Source organism: Clinocottus analis, unplaced genomic scaffold (assembly GCF_023055335.1).
Source record: "Clinocottus analis isolate CAN_PGR_092001 unplaced genomic scaffold, fCliAna1.0.p SCAF_21, whole genome shotgun sequence".
NCBI lineage: Eukaryota > Metazoa > Chordata > Actinopteri > Perciformes > Cottidae > Clinocottus > Clinocottus analis.
The window spans coordinates 6,198,080-6,223,729 of NW_027175943.1; the positions used below are offsets into that span (position 1 = coordinate 6,198,080).

The 25,650-nt window shown below is 44.7% G+C and overlaps 1 protein-coding gene across 1 annotated transcript; it reads right to left on the reverse strand.

Moving 5' to 3' along the window:
* Nucleotides 1-270: 270 nt before the first annotated feature.
* LOC137792587 (protein Dok-7-like) lies at nucleotides 271-24,722 on the reverse strand. The gene is made up of 14 exons (XM_068588324.1): nucleotides 24,569-24,722; nucleotides 24,397-24,442; nucleotides 22,674-22,904; nucleotides 20,665-20,865; nucleotides 17,144-17,263; nucleotides 13,062-13,160; nucleotides 11,939-12,726; nucleotides 10,305-10,353; nucleotides 9,996-10,117; nucleotides 9,536-9,653; nucleotides 8,598-8,686; nucleotides 7,284-7,353; nucleotides 2,517-2,696; nucleotides 271-476 (listed from the first exon to the last, which is right to left on the reverse strand). Exons 1-14 carry the CDS (start codon nucleotides 24,620-24,622, stop codon nucleotides 340-342), a joined length of 2,304 nt encoding a protein of 767 aa, XP_068444425.1. The 5' UTR covers nucleotides 24,623-24,722; the 3' UTR covers nucleotides 271-339.
* Nucleotides 24,723-25,650: the final 928 nt, after the last annotated feature.

Consider the following 25,650-nt stretch of genomic DNA (forward strand, 5'->3'; position numbering starts at 1 on the left):
CTTCTATCTTTGGTGAAGACGATAAGATGAAGAGTTTATGCCTGATCAGACGGGTCGGCGGTTAGTTTGGACTAAGATGCTTAACAGCTTAATTAATGTACCTCAATGTCTATGAGATTTCCTTTTCTTTCTTCTCCAATCCTCATTCATGAAATTGCCACAAAAAAAAAAGTCCAGTCCATCATGAAGACGTGGCCGTTAGGACCAGTTGGTGCAACCTGCAGCAGACGATCTGAAAACCTTCCCAGAGAGATGCTTCCTGCAAACTTTGATGTAGTGCGCTGTCACGGGGAGAAAAAACACCACCGTGCTGAGGCGAACAGTTCGGTGATGAAGAAATCAATGTGGCGTCCCCTTCCTCCTCAGATCCAGGGTGTGAAGGCCCTCCTGGCGCCCCAGGGCGTGCTGCGTGCCCACTTTGTGGGCCGTCTCCGTAGCGGTGATGTCGATCTGGGCGTACTTGGTGGAGCTCTTTCCTGTCGAGACAAAAATCACTGCGGAGTTAATATTCAACACTCTGTCGTTTGGTTTGCTGCTTTTTCATCGTGGCATTGGGCGGATTGATTTTTTTCGTGGAAACTTTTCATTTTAGATGTTTTTACAGGCCGCTCTGTGGCACGCTATGAAGATACTGTGGGCTGTGTTTCTCTCCCAAAGTTTCCACACTGCGAAGCCGGGACTCCCGGTTCCTTCCCCTGACAACATGTTTTGACTGCAGATACAAGAAGTCTTATGAAAAGTCTTATGTCGTGCATAACAGTAAACTTTGCTCGCCACCGCTCGCCCTGTGACACAACCTCTGGAGCCGAGGCACAAATACCGTCAGCACATCTGGCTCCATCGTCGAGCAGTGACAAAAAACAGTAGACGAAACGAGCGATTTCTGATATGAATATATATGCCGTTTATATCAGTCTTGTGTAACAGTAAAATGAACGTTCTTGGGTATCGTCCTATTGGACAAAACCTTTCCTTTAAATCATGAGCTGCAGCAAATTGTAACCCTGACCTTTTAATGCGGTGAAGACCATTTTTGTTGTCGGATGCAACAAAGGCATCGCTGAATCAGCGTTAAAATAAAAAAAAAAAATCCAATTCTTGCCAAGAGAGTTCAGAGTTAAGTGGCTCTCTGCCCGGCTGCCAACATGGCAGCTTGGAGAATGCGACTGAGTGTCGCCACACAAAGCAGAAAAACATTGGCATAGATTCATCTGAAGCCTTTATAATCCGCGCTTGCATAGCCTTCCATACACACGCCACTTAACCCCCGACATCTTGCTTATTTGATTTCCACACAAAAAGGAGGGCGCCAAATGATGGCCGCGTTAAAGCAGAAAGCTCCCTGCGGCCGCACGAATAATCACTGCCGAGCGTGGCCTCCTGCTCGAGTAATGGACTCCACAGGAGATTGAGACACCTGGCCATTGGAGGAGGATCCCATTTGAGCCAGTGAAGTCACAGCTGTGGTCCGAATGCCCAGCGACCCGCTTCCAGTGTGGAGATGGGACGCCCTCTTCTCCCGGGAGACAGATTGAGGCCGCGTGCATTGCTGACATTAGATATTAACCTCTCCCGTGGCAGAGTCTGAGCGGTCCTCGTATTCCCGAGGGCGGTGATGCCGGCAGCCGACTCGTCCGTCAATTACGGCGCCTCTGATGACCGGGACCCGGCTGTCTTTAAAAGAGGAGCGAAAGGGAATCCGCCGACTCGTTTGGGGGGCGATTCCAGTGAGTCAGACGATGTGAAGTAGAATTACAGACTCGCCGTGTACAGAGAGAGACTTTTCGTCCTCTAGGTTTGGATATCCTGGTTTGTTTTAAGTTGGCTTTCTTACCCGTCTGCAGGACTTGAACATCTTTTTTAAATATTGCTTCTTTTTTTTTTTTTAACAATGCTGCACGGATCAGAAACACGAGCACAAGTGCAAAAGCTTTCAACGCCGTGTGAACAAAGGCGAGAACAAAAGGTCAAGACTGAGGTCATTTCGCAGAAAGTTGAATCAATTCAGGATTTTTTTTTAAATTCAAACCGTCGCTTTAAACACCAGCTTATATAAAAAAAACAACTAAATGTCCTCATGAGATATTCTCATGAATCTTTCATGGATTTCTGATGAGCATCTGAATATGCATTGACGGCCACTCGTGATCTTCCAGTTTACATTGAAGATGATTTACAATATGTCCGTTCGGGCGGCTCTCCGGTTCACAGATTGATATCGTGATTAACATTCAGACAGCGGAACAGTTGATTAAAAGCATGATTTAATATACGTCTAATAATAGCAAAGGAGTTCGGTGTGCGTGCTGAAGTATATCAAATATGACGCAATATCAGTAAAAAGAAGATCAAGACAATAATCCAAAAATATTGCCATTACTAAAATATCCCTCCTACTTGTTTTGCCCCGAACTGTTTAACATGCTGACGTCTCAATGAGTCAAAGAAGGTACTGACGGCTTCAGAGAGAAGCTGGTTGGATATCAGGACTCATCAGAAGCGTATGCATGCCTTACTCTGAGGGGGGAGGTGTGTGACGGCCCCTCTGGGGCCGGGGGCCGGCTCCTGCAGCTCCAGCTCCATGTAGTTGAGCTGCTTCTTGGACGTGGGACTAACGGGAATATTCACATACGTCGCACCTTCACTGCGAAGCCTTTCGGAGAGCGGCGCCTCTGGAGGGAAAACGAACACTGGCCCTGTCAACACAAGAGTGTTAATTGAGTTTTGTTAAATTTGTGTCGTGCTTCTTATTACCCGAATAACAAAACCAGAGAAGAGACTCAAACTAACAAGTAGTTCTTCCTGCGAACAAGATTCGTCTTTGAAGCCAAATAACTCTGTTTTATACACACGAAGGAGGCATATAGTTGCATTTAGATGACTATTTATTCATTACAAAGAACACAGGTGTTTTGCTCAGGAATTTGTTTCAATCTTTCGTTGTAATAAACAATATTTGTGTGTGTTTTTTGGAGATCTATGACACAGAGCAATACGCTATGGAGACAACACTCCACGTGTCCTTTCACTGGATGTGTTGTAATATTAAATCATTTATAAAATAACTCTGGCACACATTTAAAAGAGGGGGACTTTTTTTAATCATTTTATTGTCATTATGACCTTAATGAAACGATAACTATGACGGAATGAAGGATACGGCTTTGTTATTATAACCTTCATCAAAAGCTGGAAGACTTTTCCCTCCAGAGTTGGGAAGTCTTGAGGCCGTCCTCATCCACAGCCGAACGTTAATAAGAGTCATTAAAATATAGACACCTGCATTGAAGTTATTATATTCTCTTTAACAGTAAGGCACCGCAGCAGCTCTGACATCAGCAGCTTCACCGGCACACAGCGTGTCCCTTTCCCCCAGAGGCTAATTATGCATAATTAGTTCGGCCCAAGGGAAAATTTATGGATCCATTAGGGTCATTTAATATTATGAGGCTGTAAAATTCCTCTTATTCACCTTTTAACTCCACCGGCAGCGCTACATATCCAACGTTCAGTTCTTTAAAACGTGTAGAAAACTTTGTGTGTTTACTGACGCAAAGTTTTATTAATCTCACAAAATATCACACAAAATCCATTTAAGCAGATTCATTTCTCCGATATTGGGAACACCAACAGGGGTGCAAATCCCTGGCAGATTGTATATTTTGAATTAGTAAACCAGTGTTAAAAATAATTATACATTCACACAATTGGCTTGAGACGGATATACAAAGAATAATTGCTATAAATTGCAATCTGAAAACAAGCAGAATTACAAATAAAACAGCAAACACCTCAAGAAGCAATGCAACTGTATAAAACATGTACAAATATCAGCTCTGTGATGTGAACATTTGATTGTAATGTTACTTTTAGAACACCGAGTAGAAAAAACACATTAATGGAGACTGATTGATGAAATTAGGTCACCCACATCAGCACTGATTATCGGCAACACGCATTCAAAATCATCATCATCATCCCACAGCATCGAGCTCTACCAGCAGTTAAAGAGCCAGTGTGTCACATTTGGCGGGATCCAGGAGCAGAAATGGAATATAATTACATGCAGAGGAGCACGTCTTAGCAACATACGGGGCTCTTCAGTGGGCGCGACCTGTTGCACCGCCTCGAACGGACAAATCAAACGCCGGCTCCAGCGAGAGCCTTTTATGTTTTCATCCTGCCTGAAGGCCACCGTAGTTCTCCGACCTGCTTGTTAAAGCTGTGGTCACGTGACCACGTCGCTTCAGTCTCAAGGGAGGAGTGAGCGCGGGAGCGTTCAGCGAGTCGCAGTTTGCGACTGGGCAGCTAGTTGCCACCAGATTCTGAACACTGAGCCTTCACCAGGGCGTCCATTAGCTCACCCGCTTTGAAACAGACACGCAGTACAAAGTGGCAACACGTGCATGAAGTTACTGCACGTGGGCCGATGTTTGAAGGTGAAGGGGAATATGTAGATCGCAGAAACTGATCGTGTAATTACAGTTGCTTTGTGTGGAAGATGATCCCGACAGCAGGAGGAGCGCAACAACAAAAAGCAGCTCAGCCGCGCGCATTTACTAATGAGGCTATCAGGAGACGATTACAGTTATTATACCCCCGTTCCAGTTAATATGCACGGCTTAAAACACATTAGTTTCAGTGTCGTGGTTTCTGTATTGTTACAGCCATGGCGTAATTACACTTTGAAACATCGTGAGGTACAGCGTTATAAAATTGTGTTGAAAGGCTGGGTGAGGCGTCACCCTTTTGGGACGAAAAAGATTTCACGCACTTTGACAAAAACGCAACAGGCGACAACCCCATGGGACACTCATGTGCTCGGCGAGAGGCCTTGAGACGCCAGCAGAGTCTCGGCGGGCGCCGCCTTCGGCGACGTCTCACAGGCCCGACCCCTGATTGATCAAACGCCAAGCAGCCCTCGCACGAGAGTTGTGTTTTCTAATGGCTGCCATCACAACAGGCGTTATAAAACACAGCTATGAGGCTGAAGGACTTTCCCATCATCCACTCTGCCCAGGAGGGAAAGACCTGGCTGAGCTCAGCGACCAGAGTTCACAATGTCCGTGGCTCTTAAAGGGGGAACATGGCGGGTTTAATGACAGCCGTGTCTTCAGAGAGAGAGAGGCCTGTTCAAGCCGGGTTTCCACCTTTTACGTGTTATTCCAGCAGACAGACACGGAGGTGGAGGTGGAAACATGTCGGAAAACCCAGAGGAGTTATGACTTTACTCAAAATAGAAGCACAGAGAAATATTTCTCAAGTAAAAGGACAAACTTTGTGCTCTGTTAAGCAGTATTTTTAGGTATCTTGAGCGTTTACGTGATGGTTACTGGTGAATAAAACAAACAACTTTGGTCATGATCCCTCACCAGCTTCCCACAAGAAACTTTTCCTCATCAAATCACATGATCGGGCCAAAGAAACCACAGCCATGGCCTCTCTGGTGGGAGTTTCATGCAATCCCACAATGCTGACTTTTTCATAAAATGAGATGGTGTGTCTGCTATATTTCATGAATGCTATATTTTGGTGACGGAACTCATTTTGGAGGATGTAGTTGGTTTTTTTTGCTGTATTGCATTATACATACAGGTGTTTTTGTTATTCAGCCCAAGGTATATAACTATATAAATGTGAAGGGAAAAACATTCCTAGAAAGTTGAACACCTCCCTGAAAAAAGTCCGAACAAAAGCCGAACACTTGAACTTACTAAGGATTAATCTTTAAAAAAAATCGGACACAACACAAACTTTATCTCATATAGTTTTGTGGAAAATGTGTCCAATAGAAATGGAGACATTATACTTTTATACAGAGTATAGTGGCATCAAGAATAGTAATGCCAGAGTGAAACTTCTTAACGCTTGCACAACAGGACAGCCTGAACCGATCTCTCGATGTGGAACCAAATACATGAATATAACACCAACAGTAGTAACTGCTAAATGCACAAAAGTGTTCCCGGACTACGATCCCGTCACCTCAAAATCTTTTACTCATTTCAGTTGTCATCCTCCTCAAGTAAACTTGAGCCACCGGACGTGGCCGCCTCCTGCCTGTCCCCGTCCATTAATTGCTTGCTGAGGCAGGTTGATGGGGAAGATGACATGGGGAGGCGAGCCGTGTGTGTGTATGTGTGTGTGTGTAGGTACATGACCATGACTGATGGGTTCGGTGCCACATGGTGACAGCTGCTGGGACTTCCTAGAGCAGGTGTGCATTAGACTGAGGGCATGTTTCGGAGTGTGGGATGCTTAAGTGGCCAAAAGTCCCCTGACAGCTGTCCTCTCACCTCAGCATCAGGGCAGGTATCCCGTCACACATCGCCGCGCTCTCTGTTTGTTTGGACATCTCGTCCTCTCGACACAATCGGCTCTTATGCAACTCCAGTTAATGGCGTTGCAAAAAAATGCAGATGGGCAAATAAATGTTGGCGCTGCAGTGAGCTGGCTGCTACACGATGACAAAAGAGAGGCTGCTGACCCGGGCTCTTTATTCCAAATGATATTAAAAGCAAGTCAAATTTCATATGTGACTCATCTCCGGGCGCCTCACAGGGCAGCCCACTGCTCCTTAATCAAGGATGGGTCAAATGCAGAGAAGAATTTCCTCAAGGGGATTAATAAAAGTGCATGTTTCTTTTCTTTCTTTGTCTGATTTTACATCAATGAACACAATTTCCCCAATTTGTCCCTGACCTAACATGGTTTTTTCTTTTGTGCATCTGGTTAGTTGGTTATTTAGCTCTGCAACATGGCAGTTACTCGTTGTAAATACTATGTAAAGACTAGTTCGTATGGGCATTCTGCTTTAATGTACTGTCGTACTTTCCGAAGTTTAAATTCACGAGGAGTTGCTGCATCTGGCTCTCATGTTACGAGTGTTTATGCAGCTCTGTGTTTGATATACTTCATGAAAACAACTTCCTCTCATTGTCACAGTCCATTACCTTGAATAGAGCTGAGTAAACATCATGCGCGTGGTGTACGTGTCCGTTCCTCACGTCATCAATGGCGGCCATTTCCCAAACTGAATGAGCTTCAATTCATTTATTTCTTCGCGCACAACAAGAAACCCGGGATGTGCTTATAGCTCGTGTTCACTCAAGTGCATGAGTCATGAATTTAATTCACTTTTTTGGCAGCGAGTCCTGGTTTTCGTTGGGAGCCTGGGTTTCGTTCAGACATCATTGCCACAACCGACGATCTGCATGATTTAGCCGTCCTGGTCGAGAACAACAGCCGGATTAAACTCCCTGCTTGATGTCGGTCTCACTCACCTGGAGTCTCCTGAAGGAACCTCTGCTGACCACAGCTGCCCATCAGCTCGTACTTGCTTTTCTCTTCTGCCTGCGGGACACACAGACAGTGCGCTCTGGTGATTAGAATTTGCGGGCAGCGAGGAAACACATAAACGTATGACTTAAGAAGTGCCGCGACGACTTTGTCCCCGACAGCTCGGTGGACACGTCAGGAGTGTTTACGGACAGAGGCCCAAACTCCGGGTTTACCGAGAGCTCGGGGCCGTGTCCTCCATGTCGAAACACTGTCTGCAATTGTTCATCGTCGTGGATGGATGACCATGCCTTTTACATTGCAGCCATGTAATCTTTAATTCGAGACAGACACTGTAAGCACAGTTATCGTGGTGTGAAAATGGGTGGCGGAGTGCAGCCATGTTGCTTTCAGTGTTATTGAGAGGCCACTTTCCTCACATTCAGAAGATCGCTGTATACTGGTACACTTTAAATTGACAACTTCTTGTATTGTTTTTTTTTCATGTTTCATATTCGGACTTTCCAGCATCAAGGCTTGTGATGTCCCGCTGGCATGAATAAATGATCTGTACCCAACACAATATGTTGAGATGAATATATTGTGGAATACACATATTTACTTTCCACCCACAAGTTACATCAGGGGATTTTTGCCACTCCCATATCTCGGTGTGAAGATCAAGAAGGCAACTAGCTTAGCTTAGCATAAAGACTTACAGCAGGAAGAAACTGCTAGCATGGCTCCCAACTTCCAGAAACCCTCACCTCTGACGTTGATAATGAACATGCTATATTTAGTTTGTTAAACCCATAAACAAACCAAAATATCAAATCATCCTTTTAAATAGAGCTACAACAACTAAGAACAGGTTCAGAGAGTGAGTACATATTCCTGTACAAATCTTTATAACGTAAGAGATAATACATAATGTACTGAGTTAAATAGTTACTTCTGAGGTCTTATTGTCCAACCCTACTGCTGCTCGACTTTCCTTCCTTTTGGCTGAATAAACACCTCTGAGAACAACGTGTCTCATCAAAGACCAACGAGGAAGTCCTAAGCGCGTTGACCGAGATCATCTCTGAGACAATCCAGACTTTCTCAACAGGACGAGTTGAAAACTACTACAACGAACTACTCCCCCTAACTTAATGTGCAATATGAGATATTACTTGCGCCAATTATTCCCATAGTGCTCCCTTGATATCAGACAATTGCCCCAAAATGTTAAGCTCAACTCAACTCGCAATAAGTTGCAGTCCCAATGTGTCAGTGGTTGATAGCATAAAGCGGATTAGCGTTATGAACGGGCATACCTCAGAGTTCCTCTCCGGCGCCCGGCTCTCCATGATCTCATAAGAAGGATCAGCTCTGCGTCTTTCCTCTTTACTCTTAAGCCTTTTGTCTGGTGGGAGAGAAAAACACAGGCGCTTTTAAATATTAGAAATTAAACTGAAACCTCTTGTGCCAATACCCAACACATGATTATTATCCCACATTGTTTTTTAATCCATTTTGGGAATCAAATCAGACACGGTGCTCTTTGGGTGTAAATTAATTCCTTCGGAAACAAATAACAGTGGATTGACTCATCAACTCACAATAACACCAACTATTACTCTAATATAGGGCAATAGCATCCCTGCTGGAAATAAGAGCTGTATTGATAACGTGCAAAAAGACATCACAAAGAGGTGAAACATGCCGCCGGTTAGTGTCATTTCATGTCCTGCTCTCTGTGTTACTTATTGGTTCACATAAATATAGATTTATTGTATTAAGCAAATATCAGCTCAGTAGATTTATTGTTCTAAATATAGCCAGTTTATTAGTGTACTTGTACAATAAATACTGTTTAGGTTTAGAGGGTTATAGAGTTTGGTATTTGTTGAAACTGTTTTAAAGAGGTGCAAGTCTCTCGTGGAGCCTGTACATAATTTATGATTTCATAATTCATCCACTAACAACTTAAGCCCCCTTTACTTTTCAAAGCCCTCAAACTCAATTGTACGAGCAACACAACAAAAGGAAACGCAGCACAGTGCGGAGAGAAAAACAAGCAGTTGATTAAACAAAAGAAGCCAGAAGGAAGGGAAGTTTCTTTCTTTCTTTTTTTATTGAGGATAACGAGAACAGAACGGAGACAAAGAGGAGATCGGCGTCGAAGCTCCGCAGAAGAAGGAAAAGGACGCCAGGGGAATCGGAGAAGCTTCGTTGTGAGTGGAAGAGGAAACCCGGAGAAGAGGCCTCTTACCTTGGCTCATCTCTTCATGCAGACGGGGCGTGGCCACGCCCTGCGAGCCGTCATCGGGAGCTCGATACGGCGGCTCCTCAAGAACAGCCGCTTCCTGTCCTTGGCTGTTCTCGAGGCGCTGTTCTCGAGTTGGAAAGGTTTGGAAAGCGGGAAAGCTCCTGTTGCGGTTCATTTCTGCCGGTGCGACCCGCGCAGGAGGGCTGCAGTGCTCTGCTCGACACTTTAAACAGTTCTCATAGACGACGGCTCTTTTGTCTTCTTGTGATGGCACACAGGTGCCAGTTGGTGCAGATTTGAGCTCATTTCCAAAACTAGGGCTCATTGACTCATAAAGGTTCAGTCTGTTCGTCTTTGCCTCAAGCTGTCGATCCGCATTTGGGAAGCCGAGCAGATCAGCGAGGAGACTGACTAATTTCTCTCTCCCTTTTTTTGGCAGCAGTGAATCCTCCATTCTCCTCACTGTGGGCTTCTCAAAGCTGTGGATTTTTCCAGACCCGGGCGAGGCACAGGGTTTCTCCAGCATGTTCCTCGCTGCAGTGGAGTATTTACTGGCGGTGCTGGGTGATCTGTCAACACTTTGATCTGCTGGATTGAAAATATGACGTCCTGGAGGCAAAGAAACCCCAAATCTCTCCAAACAAACCAGCAAGCTGTGGCTGCCGCGGCATATTATGAATGTGTTGTTTCTCCAACATGCATAAACTCTGTTCATGCACACAACATCCAATGCATGCAGTGCGCATGCAATATTTCAACTGATTACACTCACCTGGTATGGCAGGTATCACTGAACCACCTGCAGCGATGCACGACGTCCCCTGTGAGACGGAAGAGAAAATCAAACTTCAATAATTCTAGAAATGCAAAGTGGTTTAATTAGAAGAAAAAGCAATAACAAGCTACACGCCTAAGAGGCATTTTAAGAAAAGGAACCAACAATGCCAACAATCCCACGAGAAGAGGAAAACATACAGCGCAGTAATTGGACTCTCAACACTTCAGACTTCCGCAGCCTTTTTATGGTTTTACACCAAACGACAATTGTTCCTACTGAAGAAGTCAATCTGTAAAAACGGGTTACAATATTGCAATATTGTCAGTCAGCTCATTGTCTTTTCCTGGGATTTGTTGACAAGAGGAAAATACAATATGGCCAGCTTTATCCATTACAAGCTCACTACAGTGGACTGCTAATGTAACTTAAATACATTTATATTTCAAAGTCGTGAGGAGAAATGACGAAATGCTCTCAATGTCATGTCCATGGCGGTCAGATGACGTCAATCACACAGAGCATATGTCTTTGTAAAAGTCCAAACTGCCCAAAACTAACTAATCTGTTGACAACAGAGTGACTATTATAGTACAAATTCATTATAATGAACTCATCCCAATGCTTGTATAAATATACTCAACAATGTGAGTTGACATTGTGGTTGTGATGTTTTCTTTGGAACTGGCCCTTTAACTGTGAGCCAATAAACACGACAGAGTGGATTGTGTTGCTCGGGCGGAGGGTGATAAATAACCTCCCACACTGCTCATGTCTGATCCGTGAGCTTCTGGCCAACAACTCACAGACTGAGTTTAGTTCACGGACGACTTGAAGAAAAGAAACAAAGGCGAAGACATTTTGTTCAGGTAATCAAAAGCAATTTGGCTTTCTTAACTAAATGCACCGCCAGTAGGTGGAGCTATTAGTTTATTCAATGACAATGACACATAACTAAAATATAACTCAATTTTAAACTCAAGAGCGCAAGATATTTTAAAATGTCTTGCACGCAGGGTTCTCCTTTTTTTTTCTTTTTTTAAAAGGCCTTTCTGACATTTTCCGGTGATGACCACCCTTTTGAGCCCCAGAAAAAAAAATCACCACTAACTCTACGATGGACAAACCAAGGATGAAAAAGCACCATCGCGTCCGAGTTTTTACGAGAAGCTTATTTTTGTCATCACTCGTGTGTATGCCATTCAGCTTGACGACTACATGTCATTCTCCCTTTAGCTCAACAGCGTTAGCTTGAGTAATAAAAGTGAAGCTGCCACAACAAAAACAAGTCAGTCACGAGGTCCAAACATTCTGCATACGATGACATCTTCTGGAACAGAAGGGCAATGTGAGCGCGAGCGGCTTCACCGTCCAGCCTGCACACCTCAACAGGTCATATTGACGCCGAGCTACAGAACAGATGATACCGCCATGCCGCGGCCTGCTCATACAGGCTGCTACTGTATGACGAGGATTATACAGCAGAGCGTGTTCAGGAGACCATTTAAACACAGGGGGATGCCATTTCTTTGAGGTAACCAGGTGGCCCACGGGAATAGAGAGTGACACTTATATCTGAGGCTAACCCAAAAGGATGTAAAAAAAAGAGCAATCTATATTTTTCTACTTACCTTATATCCCCCACAAACTGAGCAGATAGTCACAATGGTTTTGGAGACAGATGTGAGAGAGCTGCAGATGTTTTCACTCGAGGCCAACCTGGTTTTCTTAATCTCCTCTGAGGGGATTTGTAAGTGTTCACTCATTGACTGTCTTTCGGGAGTTTCCGCGTGACTGTCAGAGGTTGTGGCGCCGCCGTCCTCCTCCTGTGCCGAGTCTGCGGTGAGGCCTGAAGAGGCAGGCGGGTCCTTAGCTGAGGTGGAGGGTTCACTGTCTTTGGCATCCCCGCTTCCCTCCTGTAACAGACTCCTGGGGCTGTCATAGAGATACCTGAGTGATGTCGGTACTTGGTAGTCATGTCCGGGGACAGTGGCGCATGTACAAGGGCTCAGTTCTTGAGCCAAGTGGGGAGGCAAGCTGAAAACCGAGCCGAAGTCCTCCCCGGTGGCGATGTCCAGGCTGCCTGTATAGGAGGAGAAACTTCCAGAGTAAGAGGAATGGCTGCCGGTGGCGATGCCGCTGTCCGACGAGCTCTGGCGGCCGATGTCCTGGAGCTGCCGGGGGGGCTTGGCCACAGGCCGGGTTCCGCCTCCCTGGTTGACGGACAGCTTCTCGATGCTCTGTAGCGCCGCTTTGGCTCCCGAATGGCCGACGCCGTCAGGCGGGTTGGAGGCCGGCTCGGTCCAAATGGCCATTCGGCTGCCAATGCTGCCGTCTGATTGGCTGGCGTCGGAGGCGTCGGAGGAGCCAGATATGCTGCGGTCGTCTCCCCCAGCGGACGGGCAGTATGAGGACGAGACTGCCCGGGAAGACACAAACATTGACGCATTTTTTTTTATTAATATCATCATCAGTAACATTTATTTCATCAATAAAGCATTTTTTAAAGCATCTTAATATCGTTATGCCAGTTTTTCTCCCCGGTATTCGCCACATAACGGGAACGATAAATGTCAAAACTTAATTGCAGCATCATTAAAAGCCAATGTATGCAGTCTGCAAGAGGGATCGCTGCAGTTAAACCAGGATTGTGGGTGCTTTGGGAGAATGTGGCGCACATTCAAAAGCAGCAGTTTTTGTCAAATCGCCAAACTTTTAGGTGCAGTTTCAGCGTTTTTTTCCACTTTAAAGTACCTGTGCTGCTCCTGTGAGAGAGCATGCTCAGTCGCTTCTCCAGCTCCTGGGCCTCGTGGTTCAACCTCTCCTCCAAATTCGTCTGACTGGCACTGGGGTCTGTTGGAGGAAGAATCCCAAGAAAAACCCACAACGGCTCAAGTTAATTGAATAAAAATCGACAAAACGTACACGCCCATCGACTTACAACGGATTCCTCAAACAAACTAATGGCGACGCCGGACGTTTCTCGAGAGCCTCTGAAACCACAAGAGCCTCTCTCTCGTGAAATAAGATGCGGGTGCATAGAATAATCAACAAGCACCTCGGCAGGCGTGTTGTGTGTATCGCTTATCCTGTGAGTGTAAAAGGCCTTTGCACAAGCGCAGAAAACAGTCACACAGGGGAAGAGTATTTATGTAACACTACAGGGTTTATTATTAGCGTCGCCACGTGGTCTGTTGGCAGGCGCTCTGCGGCGAGTGGCTGAAGATCGTTGGTGCCGTTCAAGGATTCGTGTACCTCGGAAGGTCAACTCTTCGCACTGGATCGATCCCCCCCCCCCCACCCAATGTGGCCTCAGCAGTAAAGTGGCAAATGGACCAGAACTCTGCATGTGGTTAAGTCCACATCCTACATGTGGAATATCGACTTGCAGTCCACAAAAGTGTCCTCCATTTAAAAGATGACTGGGACAAACTGTAGGATGACTTTAGTGAGCCAGCGCTGACCCTCGTCTCATACAGTTACACCTTTCCTTTTAAAATCCTGTGAAAAATATGCAAAACGACTGTATATCCTACTGGTGTTCACAAAGATGTCAAAAAAGTCATATTATAGTCAGAATTTGGAGGTTTAAATTGAACATTTGGAGTTTTCCGGCTTTAACTAACATTTAACTTTTACAATTTACTGCGATATGTTGATTATACACGTTTATCTTGAACTTAAATACGAAAGCTCTTTGTCTCGCTATCACATAAACATCAGGAGGCACAGATTTCCTGCTGAAAACCATCCGTGCATCTGCACTACCCAACTCTGACTATTGGCCGGATGGAAACTCGTCATCTGAACTGGTTTGAGTCCAACGAAGATACACAGAGCATTTCCAACGCCTGTACACACATTTGAAAAAACAAATGCTTCGTACCAGTGACACCTGAAACGTGTTCAACAAAGCCAGAAGGTTCTCATTAAAATAGCTTTCCCATTGTAACGAGATGTTTTCCTCAAGATGAAAACACACATCATCTTAATACGACACCAATGTAGGAATGTTTTTCCTTTTCATGACACAGCTGGTGTGTGTTGGTGGTTTTAAGCGGCACGTAAACGTGTACGATGTTCGCGAGCATCATCAATACAAACTGACATATTTCCTGACATTGTCATGGCTGCATCCAAACAGAAAGACGTATTTTACTGCCTCCAATGCATCTCTACCACCTCGTGCTGAATCTCTATTCATCACACGGATCAGAAAGAAGCGGGGTCATCTCTCTCCGGCTGGCAGGTGTCGCAGCCGACCACACGCTGGATTTCTTGTGGCTACCTCGTCTCAGCTAAGCTCCACTAATACCTGCTCCCCTTTCACCAAAATAGGACTTCCTGGCTACTGTAACTGGCAAAGAGCAGTCCTCTCATGTAAAGTCAATGTGTATATGATAAACAATAAGAAACGGACACTAACAGCACTCATGACAATCCTCACAGCTGATTGATTTGTTATATTGGGCTGTAGAAATAAAACAAGTTCACTTTCTCCACTTCATCCTGAAGCAGCCATTGTAATCTTCATCTCCTACATTGTCATCCGCTGGGCGCTTTGATTACTTTCAATTTTTCAAGATGAAGGTGCTAATACGAGTTTTAAATGTTCCTCTCGGGCGTCATCCTTTGTGTCCGGGAGAAGAAACAGAGAGCCGGAGAGGGAAAAGGGTGACAGGCTGATGAGTGATCCGGGGAACGTAACAGCAATGAAGGAAAACAGAGGCGGCGCCGCAGCAGTGTGCGACACGTACAAAGACACACACAGAGAGGTTGAACCGCAAGTGAGAACGAGGGACACAATTAAGAGCCGCGGAGGAGAGGAAGAGTATGAAATGAGAGCGAGGAGCGGTGGGAGACCGAGTATGAAACGCATGGGGGGCGGGGGAGGGCAGTGGAATCCTGTGGATGAGGTTACATACATGCCCGGAGTGATTAGGAGGCTTTGGCTGCTCCGCTTGTGTGAACTGTGACTTTGACCCCGTGCTCCCCCTCAGACATCCTCCCTGCTATTTATTCTACTACGCAGCACAATAACAGGGGTATGAGCTCAACCTGCGACTGGGCGACGAGATGTGTGAAAACCAGAATATCCTCGAGTGCCCGCAGCTGCCCGGTCCACATTTCCTGTTAAGTCGCACACCGGGTGAGACATTTTCTTATAAAACTGCGAGTGTGGAAAATGGAAGGTGTGAAAAGTAGACGGCAGAAGAGCAGATAATGTTCAACAGCTTCAGGAATATTGGACCAAATGTGTTATTAAAATAACACCCAATAAATAAAAGATAGGATGGAGGGATGACGGTGTGCATGAATACTGTTGTCAGAGACCATTTCCACCTAATATTTGGTGATTTGAGGCGGGGAACATTTGAAAAAAAAGATAGTTTGAAGGTACGAGTTCATTTTCAGTTTAAATCTGCACTTTGTTGGCCACTTCAGGGCTTTAGAAACAAGCTGTACATGCTATATCATTGTCGAAATAAAATGTATGGCTCATGTGTCAGCAAGCAGCAGATATGATGCATCGTCATCATTCATTCAGCCATCTGGCGAATAGAAGTGCAGCGATCAGTCTCCTAATGGCTCCATAATTTAACCTCCTGAATGCTGCATTATGGTCATCAGGGAGTCTGTGAAGGTATCGGTCCGCGTTTAGTCGTGTACTTTGTTTTCATTGGCGGCGTGATGACTGGCGACCGTGAATTTGTTTGACATAAACTGTCAGAAAATACCAAACAATGTCCCACTGAAAACTATTGATCAGTCAAAATAAACTATTTTTAAACATCCGTTTCTTATCATCTAACACAAAGAAAAGCAGCAAATCATCACAATTGCAAAGCTGGAGCAGAAAAATATTGCTATTTTTGCTCGAACAATTCCTGAATCAATAATCGATTATCAAACTTATCGGGAATTAAATTTGCTTCCCAACTTTCAGCACTGAAATTAAACTGACGTCATCTTACAAAGACGAGACACTGTCAGGTTTTCTGGATGGGCGGCAGGAGAAGAGGAGCCGGGCGAGGAAATGTGCCGGCTCATTAAACAGACACACTTCACTGCTACACAGCGCGGATTCAAATATTCCACCGACTCGTTTGAAAACTTATTAGACCTCAAGTTTTCAAATATTCCAAAATGGAGATCCTCGACGGCCATCATTTAACCTTCGCGCTCGACGTCTGTAACTGAAATCTTGCGAGGCAGCCCTGCTTCACCGAGAGTATAAAAAACCTTAACGGCTAATTGGACCTGGGCCCGTTGTGCCGCATGCCCACCAGTAGCACTACACCCTCGACTAAACATAGACCGCAATTCAATTTGCTTTCCATAACCACAGCTCGTACAGTAGTTACCCCCTCGCTGATGTTTAAGGTGACCCTAAGCTTTACATTCACCACAGTACACTTAAGTCAGGGGTTAGGGCGTCCGACTAAAATTAAAAACTGCTTCAAAGGATTACCCAATTACATAAAAGCAGCTGTCAGTCACAGTTTAGTCACATCAAAGCGTGTCCATCCACGGAGGAATCCTCTGACTCATTGTGCCAAAAATGGTTGGCTTCCAGGAAGGCAGCACACCTCACAGCTATGATAATCCCTGGAGGCACAGCAGGGGAGCCAAGCACGCTTTGCGACAATTTAAAGTTGTCGTCCTGTTTTTTTTCCTTCATATTCCTTGGCAACAACCAGGCTATTATTGATCCAAATAAGCGCCACACAGAGATCCACCTTCTTTCTTGTCTCCTCTGCGCGCTCAAAAGTCTGGTTTTCCATTCCTTTTTTCCAGCGAAGCGGCTTTTAATGAAACACCGCTCTGGTACTGACCTGGCAAAACTGGCCGCAGTCCAAAAGGGCCTCTGTTGGGGGAGATGCCTCTGACGATGCAGTCGAACAGAAAGCTGATCTGCTCGCTCTCGGCAGAGGCGAGCAGGAAAACGCCGGCCCCTGGAGAGGAGAGGGAAGAGAACAAACGGGACATTTTCACAATTGGAGACTTTGAACAAGACTGAGGGTTGACTAAGCGTTGCTTTCACGCCTAAAAGAATTAGCCACTTGGGGACAATCGTAGAACAACTTTGCCGAAATAAAATATGAAAACAAGAGCTCTGTGATCAAATATTAAGAGAAGAAACTGGCCGGGCGTTTGGTGATAACTGGTACTTGACAGTTTCTGATTTAAAAGATAATTGCTGTTTGAGACATCACATGAAGTCACAAGAAATATCGAACATTCCTCTTCAATGCTCCCAGTTGGTCTTTCGCGTACATTTAGAGTGGCATCAAAGGTGATGTAGGAATGTAAAGGTCAGAGGTCGTGGACCCTCAAGGCCCCTTGACAGCCCTCTGACAATACAACTGGCTGTTGGTTACAAAGTGTCGCCATTAAAAGGGTCAACGTGTCGCCCCGTCCCTGAGACCACCCATCTCAAGACAGGCCTCCATCACATTCCCAACACTCCTCCTGCAATGAGCAGGGTCAAAGGTCGGCAGTGAACTGCACAAATGTCTGCACCAGTCAACATGTAAGATGTACTGTCTGCTGGTGTGGATGATGGAAATCGAATGAAGTTGAAGTAATTAATCTTATCCCATATTGTGCTCCTCTGGCACAGAAACTACTTCGGTTGGATTGAAGAGTCCATCTTTTCTTTTTGAAAGCACCAACGGACCGGAGGACGACTCATTTAGTTCACAATGAAGATCATAAACAGTAAGAAAAACAACTCAAGTCGACCCTTCGGGTCTCTTCTACTTAAAATAAGGACTCATTAAAATGTGTGTGGACTTTTTATTTATTAACTCAGAAAAATGTCATCCAAGTACACAAACTTTAATTAAAAGTCGAGTTCATTTTTTCGGTAAATCACACTATTTCTTTCTATTTTTTTCTTTCTTTTTAAGTGAGATGAACTCCGTGATCTATGGAACAGCTGCTCCAGAGGAACGATCGACACCTTCTTCAGGACAATGGCACTTGTCTTTAAAGCAGCACAACACGCTAGAAACACAACACATTAGATGATGACAGCCAGCAACATCATTAAAACCCACCGAGAAACATGTCTGACTCTTTTGCTGCACGATGTTCATCTCACCGATAAACCAGAGCTCTGCTTCACTGCTGCACACGTGTTCGCTCACAGACATCTCGCGTAACCACTACACACACACACACACACACACACACACACACTCTTCTATTCTCAAACTGACTTACAGCAACTTGCTCTCGATAGGCACAAGTTTTCACTTCGTAACACCCCGAACGGAAGCGTTAACAAGTGGAAGATGACGCCAAAACCTCCTAAAAGCTCAAAATAAGAGCTGGGTGATAATAATCTGTAGGGAAGCCACTTCTCATTACATATGGTTATTTTTTATCAAATATGCAAATATGCCCGTCAGAAGTTTCCTTTTCAAAAACATCTTCAAAATGTAAAAAAAAGTGTCTTTTTTACTTGATAAATTCCTAAAATGATGACTTGGTAATCTATGTTGGATCTACTTTTTATGGTTTGTTCAGTCTCTATTTAAAATTGTATTGATTTATAATTGTATTATTATATTTCTTTGTCAACCTCCTTGAGTGTAATAACAGCATGTTGCATATTTTAATGTGTCATTCATGTGTGATTTCTCTGCAATTTCCCGCTGGGATTAATAAAGTATCAGGATTGATGATTTCTTTCCCCTCCGACGGCTCATCAGAGCGGCACACTTTGGCTACTTGACTCGCATATCCTTCGAAAAAAAAAAAAAACTAGAATCAGTAAGGATAAACTCAACAGGACAAAAGGTCGGACAAATACAGCTTCAACCACAAGTGACAGGTTCAACGCCGTGACACCACTTCTCCCTCTGCTGTGGATAAACTGCGCTGAGAGATTACATGTCACAGGAATGCAACCGCCTTCAACACTCAAGCACTAATATGCACCTTCACGTTGACGCTCAGTTCCCTTTCTTTTACCGTCTTTCTGGACTTTAATGTGGACGTGATTTCTGAACGTCTCCCTGTTCACCGCCGCAGAAGATTTAATGGAGCTAAATAAATCACACGTTGCATACTGAAGTGTCATGTTTCCAGCGAGGTCATCGAGTGTCTGCAATGCTCTGATGTCGCTGGCGTTCCACTCGTGTCTCTCTGTCCCCTGCAGGTGTTGACACGCCGCTCATCTCGGCTTTAACGGCTTCATGTCTGTTCCAAGATGTACACTGTAGTTTACCTACACACACACACACACACACAGCTAGGAAGGTTATAACCGAGCTCAGATTCTCAAAAGCAACTTCTCCACAGTGACGCGTGGAGTCAAGTTTTCGGCACAGCGGGCGTGATCCTGCACAGATTAATACTGAATGATTTCCTCCAGCAGGTTCCTTGTTGTCATGAAGCGGCTGTTGTTTTTTTTTTTATGCACAAAGCACAGAGGACTAATGAGAACAAGTGAAAGATATTTGAGTGCCATTTACATCCTGTGCTTGCCATTACTCATCCAAGCGAACCAGATCACCCACAACAGCACCTGTACGTGGGCGTTAACCACATACTGGCAAACTGAAGAGAGTATGGAGCAACGACATACAATTGTTTATCCAAACTGGATGACAAATTGGTGTGATATTGAAGTATATCTGATGACGCAACAACCAACAAACCACCGGCTACGATCGGCCGGCCGCAGAGGGAACTGGGCCGGGTGCAACACATTGACGATGTGCCGAGATTAAGAGCGCATGCAATGTATTTAGCAAGCAGGCCGAGGAGTCAGAATGGCTTTAAGTAACGGATGTATGTTGCAATGCAGGGTTTCAGTCATCCGTCGAGTATGAACGCTAACGTGACTGATCCAAGAAGAAAGAAGGGGCTTTTTGAACTCATCGCCTAAGGTTGTGGAGCTTAAAAAAATATGATAGAATAATTATTATTGAAACCATGATGAACGCAAACAAAAGCATTTTCCCTCCTCTAAATGGAAGAATAAAATGTTCGACTCGTGACACTGTTGTCCTGTGAAGGAGCCTCTCTTCCACACTGTTGAATGAAAGCAAGAAATGAATCATCTCCAATGAGATAATACTTATTTGATAAGCCGTTAGCCTCTAATGATGTGACCCACTTGTACTCTCGACATTATTGTGATGAAGATAGTGATGGTGCGAGGTTATTTCTTCTCCTTTTTTTCCAATATATTAATTGTTTTAATTTGTTTTCCGGTCATTTTTGCTGTTGATGTTCAGTTTTTGTAAGCATCCCATTTTGTCAAGTACTCACTGGAATGTATGGGATCGATCGTATTGTTAAAGTAGCGTGAAAGCAACAACATTAAGAGCAAAAAACTCACAGTAACCACATCGTGATCCTCCCTCGAACACAAATCCATTGGGCACAGGCCCATATCTGCGCAGGTCTGGAAGGTTCCAGTGGCCAATAATAACAGGAGGGACGTCTCTGGCGAGAGCGAGCAAGTTGTTGCACAGATGAAGAGTCGCGGGTCCATTCTCCAGCTTGGTCCCTGGTAAGACTCCAACACTGAATCTATGAACTGAGGAAACAGAGAAACTAGTCAAACAATGAAATCTTCCATTCGTTTCCACCCCTTCTTTTCAGTGGAGACTTTCCTGGACCAGTAAAGTCTGTCTTAGAAGTATTAAAAGCCTCTTTTGGATGTGTTGATATTCACTTTAATGAGGTGTGCAGGTATTAAACTACAGGTTAAACATTACAAAAGCATGAAGTCGAGTTAGCAGACAAATTGCAAAAGTAAAAAAGAAGATTTCTTTCTGTTTTGAGCTCTGATAAAGTTGACTTCTCAGCCTGCACATGTTTCACATAATCATTATTCAGGAAGGCACATAAAACAGACACGCATGATCATATACCTGTATGCATACTAACACATGCAAGTACCTGACAGAAGTCCATTTCTCAAACTGTCAACAGGTTGGAAATAGTTGCGTTTCAGCTTCACGGGGGATAGAACCACCGCGTCCTTAGCAAAGGATTACTTCCACACGGATTTAATTTCCTTCAGCAATAAAAAAGGAGAAACAGCTGCAGACTCAGAGTGAGATCAGCGAGCTCTGAACGCAACCAATCACAGCCCGTCACAAACATCTGTATGGCCGAGTCTGTGTACGGCTGCTAATAAGAAACAAATGACTGGATGCAAAATTAGAAACTACGAGCATCGTGTTTGTGTTTCTGCCCGCGAGTTCGGGGAACTTCATTCAGAGCACGTGTGGAGTCCAGACTGTGACTGCGCTGAACAAACCGTGCCGGGTGAGACTGATGGAGGCGATGATGAGGAAACGTCTTTGCACAAGTTAAGAAAGACTCACAGAACAACAAAAGATCCGCACAGAGTGGCCCTCGGCCCACAGGTGACCTTTGGGCCTGGACTCACTACACACACACACACACATTCGAGGACAACTTTGCGGCCATAAAAGCTAGCAAACACAGATATTTTCACAGGCACGCGCTTCAGACTGGAGAGAACAACTGCGAGTTTGTCTTTAACGCCATGTCCTCTGCCAGTCAGGTCCCATAACACTGTGATTAGTGACTGCTTTAAAATTCAGCTGGACTCCAGCCACCAGCCGAACAGTCCACTGCTATAATTAGCCCCTTTGTGTTCGTCACTTATAGAACTTATAGCATAAACCCACACAGTGAGTGGACTGTAGGCCACAGGCTTGCAGAATCAGTGGCATCTTTTAAATCACTTCAAATAAGCATTTCATTTATTCCTTCATTAATTAAAAAGGGTTTTCATCTCTCAGGCGAATGACATTTTAACTCCAGATGAGAAAGTGTTTTCATAAAAGCCAACAAGAATTTAGAAAATCATCCATAACCTCAAAGAAAGAAATCACCCCAGATACGTCAGCAAGCAATTTCATCTTGCAAAGACAAAAGAAGCATAAACATCAATTAATAATAGCTTGCTGATGTATCTTTCTGTCACTGTGACAGCCCGGCTTTACTTTTGAATATGAATTTGCGCCACGCTGAGGAGAGTTTGTTGGTTTATTTGTTTGTTTCTTTATCTTGTGCTCTTTCTTTTCATAAACTTTAGAGCCCCCGGTTCTCAAAACGGGGCAAAAACACTGACTTGACATGAAAATTGCTTGTTCCTTGGCACAGTTTGGAAAACTGAAGTTCATCACAAACACTGAAACCTGCCAGCATGATGGATGAACTCATCGGCTTGGTGAGAATTGCTTTGATTCCAGCGGAGCGCGGTCAAACCTGCTGGATGTCTGTACAAACTGTGACGGACAAAAAAAAACACACACACAGAAACCAAAAAAAAAAAAAAAAGGCACAGGCGGCGCTTCCTCCCCCCACCTTCTCCGAGGCTGTAGCGCAGGCGGGCGTCCCACGCCTGCAGGACCTCCTTGCTGTCGAAGCCCAGTAGAGCCGCCTGGTTCAGGCAGAGGATGGCCAGAGTAAACGCCACGCCTTCGTACCACTGTCCCGCCTCCACGCCGCAGATCTCCTCCAAGGTGACACTGGTCCTCTCCCTGCTGCCCTGCGCTTTGTCCGACTTGTCCTTGAAAACCAGCAGCAGGAGGCAGTCTGGAGGAGACAGAGAGCAACGGTGGGAAGAGAATACCTCTGGTGTCGACGTAGGAGTCCGTACTTAATCTGCAATTAACAATATATGTTGTGTGTGCGTGTGTGTGCGTGTGTGTGTAACTGGAAACACCGCCCATAGAATCCATAACTAATGACATTGTCAAACACTAATAAGATGTATTCGGACACAGTAGCGGTTGAAGTGTCCTGTGGGCTTTTGGCACCTTCAAACAATCAGTGTCAACTGACAAAACAAGACTGTGTGTGTGTGTGTGTGTGTGTGTGTGTGTGTGTGTGTGTGTGTGTGTGTGTGTGTGTGTGACAGCTGTGATAACAGTGACATCAAAGATCTGAAGAGGAGCAGCGCTCCGTCTAATCTGTAGAGCACGTTAAGCTGTCCAGAGACAGATATCCAAAGACACCTTTCTGTGCGATGCAATATAGCTTCTTCGTCACTTGGAGATCCTCGTTTTTTTATTCGCAACATGCGAGGAGGCCGGAGGGGCTGCAGCCGGGTGAGACGACCTCGTACTCCACTCGAGGCAAGATGAAACCTCCTCAGTGAATGGGAATAAATAACAAGTTCCTGGAGCGTCTAAAAATACAGCCGGCCGCAGTCTTTAGCAAATCCACTTTGAGGAAGCCGGTGAACGTGGAGACAAAAATAGTACGATGCGCATTCTGAGTGTCAAAATAAAATCTGTGGACACATTACATCAACAGTGAGGCGACACAGACACACACTGAGGTACAGACACAAAGCAGGAAACAGTGGCATTCTATTTGACTCATGAATACACATTTAAAACGATATTTCAGACGTTTAACCGGACTTTACTGTCAACATTTGCACGTTACATGGACTGTCATTGCCTCTTCTGTCATTTTGTTCCACACATGCAGTAATTTAGCCAAATGTAAAAGGATGTGAGATGTGCATTCATCATGTAATCTCTATGAAGTCATGAAAGATGTCTTAATCTACCTGCAGATTTCATGACTTTATAGAGATTACATGATGAATGCACACTTATTATATTCACCTTTTGTTTAACTGCATGGTTGAGTTGTCTTTCAAATTTGACTTTACTTTCTTAACTTGTAGCTTCTGCTTTGAATGGATCACTTCAACTCACCTTTCTCTACTTTTTTTTTTTTATCCAACACAGAAACAAACTTTTACTACAGCTCTTGTACTTTTGTCACGTGTATATATTTAAAAAAAGGGTTGAAATACAACAACAGGTTTAAAACTTCACTTTTACAAACTCCAAATCGCACTTGACTCTTATTTTAAGACAAGAGACAGCTGAAGCCAGGCCTCGTCAACACAGAGAGGACTTATGCAACTGGACCACGCGCGCACCAGCGCAGCCTCCTCCTCGGTGGCGCAGCGAACATGCGCATTCCCTGCGCAAAACCCGCACAGACTAGCAGCTTGAAACGCAAGTGACCGGTGCTACTTTCTGTTAGTTTGAGTTGTTTTCGTTACCTGCTACTGGGGACGGCTTGCGAAGAACGAGCCACCTAGTTTTCCACTGTGAAAGAAAGCAAAAGTAAAGACAAACTTCTTGGTTGTTTTTTTTTTTTTCAAGCACAGACGAAAGTGCGCTGAAAGACTTCTGCCCACATCCGTCAGCAACACATATTGACACGCTAAAGACCTTTTTTCCATCTCTGAGTCTGGCATATCCCTCCACGACAACAGAATCCGTCATCTTCAGTCATGGTTCCTGACAGCTGCTCAGTCGCTGCCTGAATGAGGGGTCACTTTCAAAATAGCCTCTCTCTCTCTCTCTCTCTCTCTCTCTCTCTCTCTCTCTCTCTCTCTCTCTCTCTCTCTCTCTCTCTCTCTCTCTCTCTCTCTCTCTCTCTCTCTCTCTCTCTCTCTCTCCCTCCCTCCCTCCTTCCCTCCCTCTCTCTCTCTCTCTGCCTGTGTGCCCCCAGCAAGGCACGTGTAAAATGGCACGGGGCCAGTGTCCGTATGCGCAGCAGCCAGCCCACCATGCTGCTGCCACCATGCTGCTGCCACCTGGGCTGCGTGACGCCACCTGCTACTACTGGAGGAAAGAACCACATGGCGCTCATACCACAAATACCACCTTTCATAAGTACTTCTGACAGTGTGGGACCCTCTCTGCACTCTGGTTTAAGAACTATCCTACACACACACACACACACACACACACACACACACACACACACACACACACACACACGCACACACACACACAGCTGTGCAAGTTATTCCAGAAAGGGAGTTAAATACAAATTGAAAATAGGGGAAGAGGCCCTTCAAGTGTGTGTAGGTAGTGTGCGGATGTTTAACAGCATAAAGGTCATGATCTCTGGTGAAGATTTAAGTGTGCTTTTTGCCAATATGTTCTATTATGTGTTTTCATCTTAAAATTAAACCCATGAATATGTATAGCCAGCATTAAGTAAGTTGAAGTACTGGAAAGAAGAAAATAAGCTGAAGCTCAAGAAGTGACGTTTTCACACACGTTTTTTTTTTTTTAATGTTAAATGATATTTTCTATATACTCGGCCGGCTTTGGACAATGCCACAAAATGCTCTTTCTCGAAAGAAAATGGTGAAAAACTGTCCAGATGTGTACCGATTCATTCACTCAAAGCTTCGTCAAGTCAGTAAAGGTTTATTCAGTCACAAAAGGTTTCACAGTTAGAAAAAAAGACAACCTATAAACTTCCGCGAGCATTACAAATAAAAAAAACTTTGAATACA